This window comes from Tupaia chinensis, unplaced genomic scaffold, assembly GCF_000334495.1.
Source record: "Tupaia chinensis unplaced genomic scaffold, TupChi_1.0 Scaffold000184_1, whole genome shotgun sequence".
Lineage (NCBI taxonomy): Eukaryota > Metazoa > Chordata > Mammalia > Scandentia > Tupaiidae > Tupaia > Tupaia belangeri.
The window spans coordinates 4,880,835-4,893,853 of NW_006159659.1; the positions used below are offsets into that span (position 1 = coordinate 4,880,835).

The 13,019-nt window shown below is 37.3% G+C and overlaps 1 protein-coding gene across 1 annotated transcript in view; it reads right to left on the reverse strand.

The window, feature by feature from the left end:
• Nucleotides 1-13,019, reverse strand: part of STK31 (serine/threonine kinase 31) — a 148,045-nt gene that overhangs the window by 109,080 nt on the left and 25,946 nt on the right. The window contains exons 4-7 of the mRNA XM_006146687.1: nt 8,137-8,211; nt 5,265-5,423; nt 2,534-2,892; nt 891-1,065 (exon numbers count right to left, since the gene is read on the reverse strand). Of these exons, the coding sequence (XP_006146749.1) occupies nt 891-1,065; nt 2,534-2,892; nt 5,265-5,423; nt 8,137-8,211 (768 nt within the window). The remainder of the gene's footprint in view (nt 1-890; nt 1,066-2,533; nt 2,893-5,264; nt 5,424-8,136; nt 8,212-13,019) is intronic.

Here is a 13,019-nt window from a genome sequence, read left to right on the forward strand (position 1 = left end):
CACAAGAATTCACTGATTAACAGACAAAGAATTCAGCAAATAAATACAGGGACCTGTGGGTTAATAGAGGAAGGACAGATCTGGCTAACAATGACAGGATAAACAAACCTGAAGGCTCCAAGGGGGAGAGTAACTATCTTAGCTGAAAGTTATCTGGTTTGAGGCAAGCAACAGATAGTACCTAATTACAGTTTCTCCCTTGTGCACTGTTAACTATGAAAAACTGCTAATAAAACACCCTGTGTTGTCTCCTGAGCTACAAGACCCTCTCACCTGAAAAGGCCCTGTCCGGTAATCAAGATTTAAGAAGAAAGAAAATGCACCAAACAGACTCCTTCATCCTGAGAACTGTAATTGATTATACCTAATCAAACAAGACAGACATCATGTTTTATGATTATTGTTTCTGTGCCTTGAATTCCCTGTTTCGTAGAGTAAATCTTTTATTTCCCCCTCACCCCTCCTACTCCTGTAAGACATCCCTCAATAAATATGTGTGTTTGACAGCCACTAGTGCAGCAGCCTGGAGCTAGCTCTGGCTGTGGCCGGCTGAGAACATGCTAAGAGGCATTGAGGTCTTATTATAATTTTTGTTTCTGTTCACCTGCACCACCTCCAACGAGTCAACCCACCCCCGCCGAGGTTGGACCCCGGCAGTAGATAACAATCATCAATGGCTATTAAAGTAGTAAGTGAAGGGTTAATGAAAAATTTTATATGGTGATTCATCATCAAGCAAATATAAGGAAATACAAAGAGAGAAGGGAGGGTAAGAAAGGGAAGGGAAAATGAAAGGAAAAGAAAGTGATGGAAAATTAAATAAAAACAGATGAGTACAAAGGTTTCTCATTTGGACATTTTTTTTTTTTACTTTAAACCATTGAATATACCTGCAGCTCCTGGGCAGTCTGTTCTACTTTTAATTCTAATGCCTTATAACTTTCAAGAAGAACTTCCTTCTCTGTTTTAAGCTTTTCATTTTCTTCAATGAGTTTCTGGTCCTGTTTAATTTTTGCCAGGCTTACATTAGATCCTAAATTGAAGTCACCAACAGCCAAACTTTCCCTATTGAAAACAATATTCACTTTAAAAAGTAAATACATAAGGCTGACAAAGATCACAAATCTAAATCATCTTTGACTTTTAACATTGTAATTTATTTTAAAGTTTATTGTAGAAGTTAAAACCTTTACCTAGTTCAATATTAAATAATAGTTTACTATAAACTAGATTTTATAACTCAAGTCATTCATCAAAAACAATGACTACAACACTCAAAAAGAAAATATATTCCAACATTCTCATGACACTATCAACTTCAGAGAACAAAGTAAAAAACATATCTGCATCAGGTTCTTCTAATCCCTCCTCCCCATTACCCTCTACCACATTTCACAGTGTAGTCCCATTGAACAGTTACATCATCCAAGACATGGCATCATAGCTTGGATCATGATACAGAAGAATGCTTTTGTCATAAGTAAGTATCAAGTCTAGCTTTCTGCTTCAAGTTAAAAAATCAAAATTATCTAAAAAGGGAACTACTTTTGGACAATCAAATTCCATCACAAGATTTCACAAGAAAACAGAACTTCTTCTGTTAAAAAGGAAAATGTAAGACCAGCAAATGGCATAATGGTTACGTTGCTGGACTCCCACATGGCTGACCATGGTTCAAGTTCCAGACCTGGTGGCTTCAAACTCACATGGGCACATGTGCATGTATGCCCAAAATCCCAAGAGGAGAATGACAAGAAGGGATTGCAGCATGGCCACCCATCCTTACTCAGGGGGACTTCTCTCTTTCTTTCTAGCTCTTTCTGGCAAGCACATACACCCTATAGCAAAAATCTCTCTTTTTAAAAAACAGGAGTATCAGTAGATGGCGTAATGGTTACACTGCTAGACTCCCACGTAGTCAACCGCAGTTCAAGTTCCGGACCCAGCAGCTTAAAATTCACACGGGGTGTGTGTACATGTATGCCCATGATTCCGAGAGTAGAATAGAGGAGCAGGACTGCTACACAGCCATCGTCCTGGGGGGTGAGTCCTCACTTTCTGTTGCTGTCTGCCTCTTTCTCTATGGCAAGCACATGCACCCTATAGCAAAAATCTCTCAAAAAAAAAAAACAAAAGAAAAAGGCAAGTCTCTGAAACCCATTAAAATATTCTTAAGCCACAGAAAAAACTTCAAGTATTATTAGAAATTCTGGCTTTGCCTGAAGAATTCAGATTTAGGAGTAGGTTTTAATTTTGGGTAAATGCTTTCAAAATTGTTGACAAAAAAAGTTGGTATGTGAACTTTAAAAAATTTAGAAAACATTTTTCTTTCAAATGGCTTTTAATGAAACTATTACTACTAAAGCAGAGAAGAAAACACATCTAAGAAAAACAGAAATAATCAGTATCCTCTCTCACAATGTCCAACCAGTTAAGGATTCCAAAAGCATAAGCCATACGCCTATCCTACTACGACAAGGGCCTCTATCATGAATTACAAATTGGTTTAAAAAAACAAAAGCCACAGTCTTACTTGGGAAATGTCACATGATTTCTTGCATCATTTTCATTCTTCAAGTCAAGAGTCAGCTTCCCACTTAAGCGTCCCTTAGGCTTGCTGAAGGGTGACTGCTTTGACCTGTGGCCCCAAGAGGGAATAGGGCTTTTGAGGTTCCTGAGAACAAGCTGACCAGGATCCAGTTTTTTTTCCTCAGAGATGTTAGTGCTAGAAGTGAGTTTGCATTTTTCTGCAAATCCTTTCTTAGCCACCTCTTCCCCTATATCCACACTGCCATACTCCGCCTGAGCAATAACTGTTCCATCTTGATTGGTTGCTTTAATTCTTATTTTTATTTCCTTTTCAAAAATCAAGCTCCCCAAAAAGGTTCTGCCCTAAGAAAAATAGAGGGAAAAAAATACATAAACCAACGACACCAACATTTACTTAGTTTGTTTCTACTTTTCTCCAAGCGTATTTCTTCATTCTACAATCTCTACGTAAGAAATCTTTACCTCGTTGTTATTGGCTGTACACAAGCATACTTCTGTGTGTATATGAATGTATTCCAATTACACAGTTGCTAAAAATCTTCCTTCCCAGAAGCAGAGCTAACATCTATTACAGGCAGTCATATTTATTGATATAAACTGTAAAAGGTATACTTACTAAATATGCTAAAATAATTTTTTTAAACCTAGAAAATTATGTTGACTATTTTGACCCAAAGCAAAATAATGGTGACCTAAACGGCTATAGCACATAAAAATGAATTTCTCCTATCTAAAAAAAGATACTCAATTAAAACAAAACTTAAAAGTAGTTTTAAAGGGAGGGTTAGGTACTCTGGTTTTAAAGTCAGACAAGAGGGACCAGCAGATGACATAATGGTTACATCACTGAACTCCTGCATAGTCGACCATGGTTCGAGTCCCAGACCCAGTGGTTTCAAACTCACACCAGGCACATGTGCATGCGTGCCCAAGATGCTGAGAGGAAAATGGAGAAGAAGGGATTGTGGCATGGCCACCACCACCACCCCCCCCGCCCGGGGAGGGATTTACTTGCTTTCTCTCTGTCTCTTCAGCAAACCCATATACCCTATAGCAAAAATCTCTCTGGGAAAAAAGAAGTTCGACAAGAACTGGAACAAAACAGAACAAAAAACTCAAAACATTACCAAAATTCTTAAAGATCACCGAATTGAAATTACGAAATGTGAGAAATCAGAAATTCAAATATTCAATACTTTCTTATAGGCAAAATTTTAAAATGGTCACATCTGTGCAACTGGCATATGAGAAATTAGGTTCTTGCTTTTAATTATTGATAATCCATCTGTGGCATATATATACACATATATATTTTTTTTGAGAGAGCTTTTTGCTGTAGGGTGTGAGCACTCTCCAGAGAGACAGAGACAGAAAGCAAGAAATGCCTCCCCAGAGGGGATGGCCACACTCCAACCCCTTCTCCTCCAATCTCCTCTCAGGATTTTTGGGCACACACGCACACATGCCCAGAGTGAGTTTAAACCACTGGGTCCAGGACTCAAATCATGGTCGTCTATGTTGGTCCTGTGTGTATATATATATAAAATAAAAAATATATATAAAATATACAAACATATATATTATATATATAATTGTATATATATAACTATATATATATAAATATATATATATAAAATTACTTATTTTACTTTTTTACTTTTTTTATTAAATTTGCCCAGAGGTGAGGGTAGAGTGAGAGAGGGTGTGAAGTCAAACCACCAGGTTTGAGATTTGAACCATATTCAGCAATGTGGGAATCTAGCACCCCAATCACCATACCACCTGCTGGCCCTTCTAATTCCAAACATGTTTGCATCTAAAATATATTTGAGAGAGTATCAAACAGTGGCACAACAGTAACACAATGTTCTGCAAGGCTCACCCATGTGGTTAGAATATTTAAATAACTGTAGTGCAGACAAAATTATACCAAGACACCAAGTTTCTCAAGGCAAACAAAGAGGCAAAGACAAGGTTTCCAAATTTTAATTACTGTTTCTTATAATACTGATTAAAACCATTTTTTATATAAGCCACCTAAAGTGCTAAATGAAACAATTACAAACCTGATTACTACTTGGCAATGTAATGTCCCACGCCAGTACTACCACTCACCAAAAGAAACATCATTATTGCCCACGTTTTGGAAAAGATAGGATTCCTTGAAAGGATTCTTTGTTAGGAAAGAATCAGATGCCTTCCAGAATTTGGTCACTAACCCAAAATTCAACGGAAATCAATTTAAACTGTAGATTAGCAGAGCATCACTGCCAATTACTATATCAAACAGTGTAAGCCTTTGTCAAAATGATGAAGTCTGATTAGTTATAATCCCACTAATAATTTTGAATTTGTGATATTTATGGCTAGGGCTAGGCAAAAGATTACTTTTATTTTATAAATGTTTTATCAAAAACAAATAATACGGAATAAGCATATTCATTTTCTCCATCATTGAAGAAACTATCCTTTTAAGTTGTCACATCAAGAAAAAAAAAACTTCAGTCTTACTTGTTCATCAAAAATGTATCCCTAGCAAACATGAGCTAAAATGTATAACTGCTTTTGAATTATTTTCAAACACATATTATTCACTGATTTAAATAGTCTTTTTATACTTAACAAAGTTAGTGAGATTTAGCAACACTTATGTTTTGTTTCACACATATAAGTTTTATTTTCATTAACAAAAATATTTAAAATATGTGACTTGCCTGATCAAACTGGGTAACTTCTTGGCCAGAAGGAATTTGTAATCCCCAAAGTCTGTATTTTTTTGCAACACTAGAAAATTGCAGCTCCAAAGGAATTTCAACTATATCAGATCGACTTAGAATTTCAGTATTTCCATAATCAATGTACCTCACCAAACACTGGAAAAAAAGGAGGTGAATATTAATATTAAAGCTAGATTACCTCTCAGGAAACCAATTTGATGCTTCCTGTTAATTACCTATAAATAAAGATAGCATCTTCCCTCAAATTGTCAAAATGCATTCAGAAAGAGAGTTCTAGTAATATCTTCAAATTTTTAGAAAAAAAATCCATAAAACAACAGTGATTTCTATATTTGGTACTAGCTAAATTCCAAAATGCCATTTCTCATTTTGCTTTAAAAAAAAAAAAAAAAAAAGTGGGTATTTTAGGGACAGCAGGTGGCGTAATAGTTAAGACGCTAGACTCCCATGTGGCTGACCACTATCCAAGTCCTGGACCCGGTAGCTTAAAACTCACACTGGGTGCATGTGTGTGCATGTCCAAAATTATGAGAGAAGAGAATGTGATGTAGCCATCCCTCCAGGGAATGATTTCTCACTTACTGTCTCTCTCTGTCTCTCCAGGGAACACAAGCACCCTATAGCAAAAATCTCTGGGGAGGGGGGGAGGGGGAACCTTGGTATTTTAAATAAATATAGTCTATGAAGCTCTGGTTCTACTCTCTCTCCTAATGTTAAAATCAATTAACATTCTTATGTTCAAGTTGGAAACAAATTCTGAAAAGAAAGGCAAGGTTATCAAACTTCCTTTAATAAAATCAATACACTCCAGCTAGACAATGGACACTAACCACATTCACCCTTACCTACAGCTCTATCTCTTTACAAGAAGTGAAATTTAAAAAAGAATATTTATTACAAAGTCAAATGTCATGACACTTCTTACTTTAACAAGTTAAAGCTGAGGCCAGCAGGTGGCAGGGTGGTTAAGGTGCTGGATTCCCACATGGCTGACCACAGTTCAAGTCTCAGACCCAGTGGCTTGAAAAATCACAACAAATAAATGGATAAATAAATAAATAAATATTGGGACCAGCAGTTAGCATAATGGCTATGTTGCTGAACTCCCATGTAACTGACCATGGTTCGAGTCTCAGACCCGGTGGCTAAAACTCACACTGGATACGTGTGTGTGCGTGCCCAAGATCCCGAGAGGAGAAGAGAGGAGAAGGGATTGAGGCATGGTCATCCCCCTTGGTGGGGGTGGGGGGCATTTCTTGCTTTCTAGCTCTCTGTCTCTCTCTGTCTTTCTGGAAAGCGCATGTGCCCTACAGAAAAAAAAAAAAAAAAAAAAAAAAAAAAAAAACTCTCAAAAAAAATAAATAACTATGTTTTTTAAAAGAAAAGTTAAATCCAACCAATTAAAACCAAATTCAAAATACTGTCTACAGTTGTTAAATAAAAGGTCTTTTAGAAAGACCTGTTTCACTAAGATAAACATTACCTATGGCATTAATAACTTAAGAAATTTTAAATTAAATAAAAAGCTATTTAGGACATTAATCAAATAGTTTCATTGCACCAAGGAAAATATTTACAAAACCTATAGATGTTTTAAGTGCAGAAAACAGATGTGCAAAAAAACATTTAAAAAATCCTATAGGTGCCATAGAAATTAATAACACTGGGGCGGGGGGGGGGGAATTATTCTATACTTTTTTTTTCTTGCTATAGGGCACATGCACTTGCCTGAGAGACAGAAAGCAAGAAATCACCCACTGGGGGGATGGCTATGCTGTTATCTCTTCTCCTCCATTCCCCTCTCAGGATTTTTGAGTACACACATGTGCGCACACACACACACACGTACACACCCATTGTGAGTTTCAAGCCACTGTGCCTAGGACTGGGACTTCAATCACAGTAGACCAGCTGGCAGTCCAGCATCTTTAACCACTATGCCACCTGCTGACCCCGAGAATCTTGTACTTTTTATACAGCCTGCAATGTACAGTAGTCACCAAACAAAATCCCATCTCCTCAAATCCCCATAAAAATCTTCTGCATCACAATGCCAAAAAATAAAATAGCTTGGCCCAATTGGTAGTGTGAGCAAGCAGGCACCACTGTGCAATGGGTAACGCCATATGGGATACTGGGTTTAGTTCCCAGGCCAACCTGAACAAGCCAGGTACAGTGATGGGTACCTGTGCTCATAGGTGACTGGGAGGCGAGGGCAGGAAGAACTGCAACATAACAAGACCCTGTCAAAAATTACCTCTCTCTCTCTACTTCCTTCACTTGCACATGTATGTGCAGCACATATACACTTTCTCTTCTCTCATAAAAACAAAAATAGATTAACACAAAGAAAAGTCATCATATTTAACTCAGACATGAGAAAGTGCAAAGTCAATGTTTATTATTAACAACATTCAGAACGAAGTAAAAGATACACCCAACTACAGAATCAATGAAATGTTCTTTTCCTGTTCATCGCTCTTATAGAATGAACTCTTAAGTTACTCTTTAGCAAGAATCAAACATAATTAAGAACTGAGATGCACAGAACCAACTATAACCAAAAATAATCTCCAAAAATAATATAATCTGGTTTTGGATAATCTGGGGTGATTGCTTAACAACCTAAATTCAGAGGAATATACCTGTATCTTATTTGTTTTTAAGCAATGAATTTCGTACACATTCCCCAAGGGGGAAAATGTGTCTTTTAATCAATTTATAAGTTCACTGAACTAGATCTAATTACTACTGTGAATAACTAATAAGGGGCTAAATAAGCATCAAATTTTAGAAGCAGAATAAAAATATTCCTTGAGGCAAAAACAAACAAACATTTATTTCCTGCCTTTTCATCATTGATGATTTTCAGTACTTTGCATCTGTACCAACACTTATCTTCAGAAAATAATCCACCATAAATCTACAAAGAAAAAAAAGACAAAGTCATTTGGCACTGTAATGAAAAAAATAATAAAGAACAAGGTTGAGGAACACTGTGTGGAGTGATGGAATATAAAATTAATTTAAACTATATCACTATGAACTAGGTCAAATTCGTATTTATTTTAAAACAAAATTAACACACTTGTGAAACATCAAAGTCCTTGATTCCCAAAAACAATGTACGAATCAGTTCAGACACACAAATGTTATCTAAAAAAATCAAGTGCTACAAGGGATGGGGTATTTGGTTAGTACTTAATTCTGGTTTCCTCAATTAACATTCAAAAATTGGAGGGCAAGAGTAAACACTGGGACCAGTAGTTGGCGTAATGGCTATGTCGCTGGACTCTCATGTAGTTAACTGCAGTTCGAGTCCCGGACCTGGTGGTTTAAACTCATGCTGGGCACATGGGATTGCAAGATTTCTCACTTTCTATCTTTCTGTCTCTATGGCAAGTGCCCTATAGCAAAAACCTCTCCAGAAAAAAAAAAAAAAAAAAGAGAGAGAGAGAGAGAAAGAGTAAACACTAATGAATGGCTTTGTACCCTCTCCAAACCATCTTTGTTTTTTAGTAAGCAAACAGGTTTAGTACCAAAAATAGTTGATAATCAACACGGCTATTCCATTTTGAAAAACTGCAAAAGATCACATGATCTTTATTAATGCTTTGCAATAATATATTAATATGATTAACTAATAAATTGGTATATGGCAACAGACAAAATGATACATTATTCCAACCCAGTTGAGACAGAGGTGAGGATACTCATATTCAGGAATAGAGATAAGATCCAACAAAGTTAAGGAATATGAAGTTCTTGGTTGCTATTTGTTGAACAAACAGACTTATATTGGGGGCAGCAGGTGGCATAGTGGTTAAGGCACTAGATTCCCAAATGGTTGAGCACAGTTTGAGTCCTGGACCTGGCAACTTGAAACTTCTGCCAGGTGCATGTGCAAGCAAGCCAAGGATATCAGGAAGAGAATAAAGGAGATGGGATTATGGTGTGGCCATCCCCCCAAAAGGTGCTTTCTCATTTTCCCTCTCATTGTCTCTGGCAAGCACACTTGCCTACGGCAAAAACCTTAAAAGAAAAAGATTTATGTCTTCAGAAAACAGTCAAAACTATATATTCACTCCCATTGTGCCTGATTGTTCTCTTCCCACATCACTATTCATAGACTATGATCTGCCTACAAGGAAAATAGCCAGTTGAATCACCAAGGAAAACTTACAAAGTATAATTCATTTATGGATAATCGGAGGTAACAGTAATAATTTATCATCAAATACCTACTATTGAATCTAGTTTGAACTCTTGGTAATGCAACCAATTTATTTTATATTAAAGAGAAAAGAGAGCCAGCCATGTGGTGTAGTGGTTAAGGCAGCTGGATACCATGTGGCTGACTTCACAGTTTGAGTCTCAGACCCAGAAACTTGAAAGATCATGCTGGGCATCTATGTGTACATGCCCAAAGTCTCAAAAGGAAAATGGAGGAGGAGAATAGGATTGCAACACAGCCAACGGGGGCTGCTTTCTCGCTTCCTCTCTTTCTTTTGCATACATGAGCACACGCAACCTATAGCAAACTAAAGGAAAAAAAAAGGCAAAAAGAAAAGGGGTATATAACTTAATCAGTCATGACTATATTAAGCATGGTTGTGGATCAAAATCTTTTTTTTTCCCCCACATTCACCAGAGAGAGATAAAGAGAAAATTAGAAAACACTCCTCATGGAGAATAGTCATGCTGCAATCCCTTAGCCTCCATTTCTCCCTCCTTTTACATATATGCCCAGTGTATTTTTCATGCTGCTGCAACCATGACTTGAACTGTGCTGTCAGTCATGTGATATCCAGCCACCTTAACCACCATGCCACCAGCTAGCCTGAGGATGTTTTTATAAACCCTAAAATTTTTACAAATTGCATTACCTTATCCATTTGAGGCTTATCTCCAAGCTACATTCCTTCCTTCCCTTTTTCTTTTTTCTTTTTTTTTTTTTGAGAGAGAGAGAGATTTCTACTATAAGGTACGCTCACTCACTGGAGAGACAGACAGAAAACAAGAAATCACCCCACCAGGAGGAATGGCTATACCTTAATCCCTTCTCTTCATTCTCCTCTCGGAATCTTGGGCACACACATCGGTACCTGGCCTGAGTTTTAAGCCACCAGGTTCAAGACTTGAACCATGGTCAACTATGTGGGAGTGCAGCAATGGAACCATTATGCCATCTGCTGGTCCCCCCTACATTTCTTTTTCTTAAATTTTTTTATATATGCCATCAGAATTTTAATTAGTTTAATAAAACCAACAGAAGTATGTTATTAAAAAGAAAATCAAAGCACATCAGTGCTAGAGTGTGCCTCCAGAAAATAATGTTTACGCTAATTTCACATATACATTAGGGTTTATGTTTATGTTTTGTTTATTTATATATGAGCACATTTTATATACACTATTCTGCACTTTACTCCATATCAAAATACAGAGATCTAACTCCATGTTAAGTCTATTTGGGCTGATATAACAAAATACCTTAGACTAGGAGTCTTAGAAATAACCAACATTGAGCAGCCAGCAGCCAGGTACATCTGAAGGCATCTGGGCAGCAAGGGACACAGAGGCTGGGGCAACACTGCCCCCACCGTCTCACCTCCAGACCCCTGAGTCCAGAATCCACCCAGACCCATAGGCAAGTAGTCAGTTTCTCCATTTTCTTTTTCTTTACTGTCCTCCATTCTTTTGTAAATTTCCTCACAGAGGCGGGGGCAACACTGCCCCCACCGTCTCACCTCCAGACCCCTGAGTCCAGAATCCACCCAGACCCATAGGCAAGTAGTCAGTTTCTCCATTTTCTTTTTCTTTACTGTCCTCCATTCTTTTGTAAATTTCCTCCTCTCCTTCTCCCCACAGACTGCCCCTTTGGCTGTAGCAGTCAACAGCCAGGTACATCTGAAGGCATCTGGCGAAATCGCATGCTGCGCTAACGTGCAGCATGCAACTTTTTCTTTATTCCCCTCTCTACTCTTTTCTTTTCCCTTATATTATCTTCTCTTTCTCTTCTTCCATCTTGCCAGAGTGACTAGCTAGGTCTAGAATCAGAGATCTGAAATTTTCTAGTCATATAAGGTTCTATGGGTTTCTCCCTTGTATGGAACAAGCTGTGAAAAAGGAGATACTGCTCTTCAGACACCTGAATATAGTATCTTTTTTGAGACCACATTAATAAAAACAACAGAACAGAGACTTCAGCAGACATCAATTTGCAACAAAAGAGAAACACTCCTAGCCAGTGAAACATTCTCCTAAGAGGTACTTAAAAGTTAGTACATCTTCCAATGACTAGAAGTAGAAGAGCCTCAGGTATGAATAAGCAAGGAAATATACTTCCATCAAAGTTATAGAGTAACTCCCCTCCATCTTTCCTGCTAATGGAAGATGTTACCAAAATGTCAGACGAAGGATTTCAAACATTTTTTGGTGACCAAATTCTTCGAGATGGAACAGAAAAGAGACAACGAACTACAGGAGATGAGAAAGTCATTTCAAGATATGAAAGAAGAAATGGACACTCTGAAAAAGAACCAGATGGAGCTATTAGAGATAAAGTCTGGAATATATGAAATCAAAAACTCCCTTGAAAGTATTAGAAGTCGATTAGACCATGCTGAAGATCGAATCTCTGATGTAGAAGATAAAACCTCTGCCCTAGGAAAAACAAACACCAAAAAGATAGAGAAAATAACAACAACAACAAAAAAAAAAAACCACGAGGATACTATACGAGAAATACTACACTCCATAAAACACCCAAATAACAGAATAATTGGCATCCCAGAAGGTGAAGAAACTAATAACAGCATGAAAAATCTATTCCCTGAAATCCTGGAAGAAAATTTCCCAAGCCTAGAGAGACACTCAACCATCCATACCCGAGAAATACAAAGGACCCCAGTTAGAATCAACCCCAGAAGATCTTCCCCAAGGTGCATCTAAGACAGACTATCCAAGACCACAGATAAAGACATGATACTAAAACTGGCAAGAGAGAAACGGGAAGTGACGTACAAAAGTCATACCATCAGGCTAACACTGGACCTCTCAACAGAAACAATGCAAGCAAGGAAAGAATGGGAAGATATATTCAAAGTGCTAAGAGAGAAACAATTTCAACCAAGATTATTGTATCCTGCAAGATTATCCTTCATATGGGAAAGAAAGATTACAAACTTCTCAGACAAACAAGACCTGAAAGAATTTGCCAGCACCACACAAGCTCTTCAAGAAACCCTGAAGAAACTACTGTTCCAGGAAAACAAAAGAGCTAACAGACACAAACAAATGAATAAAAGGCTGCTGTAACAATGGCCAACTTAAAAGTTGGAACAGATCCAGTTACATCAATAATAACACTGAATGTGAATGGATTAAATTCTCCAATCAAGAGACTGGCTGAATGGATAAAAAAACAGAGGCCCCCTATCTGTTGCCTACAGGAAACTCACCTCATCGATAAAGACATACATAGACTGAAAGTGAAGGGTTGAAAAAAGTTTTTCCATGCAAATGGGAACCAAAAAAGAGCTGGAGTTGCGATACTAATTTCTTACAAAATAGACTTTAAAACAAAAACTGTTCAAAGAGACAAAGAAGGGCACTATATTGTAGTAAAAGGATCAATAGATCAAGAAAATATAATTCTTATAAATATCTATGTGCCTAACACAGGAGCACCCAAATATTTGAAGGAAAGACTGTTAGATCTAAAAGGAG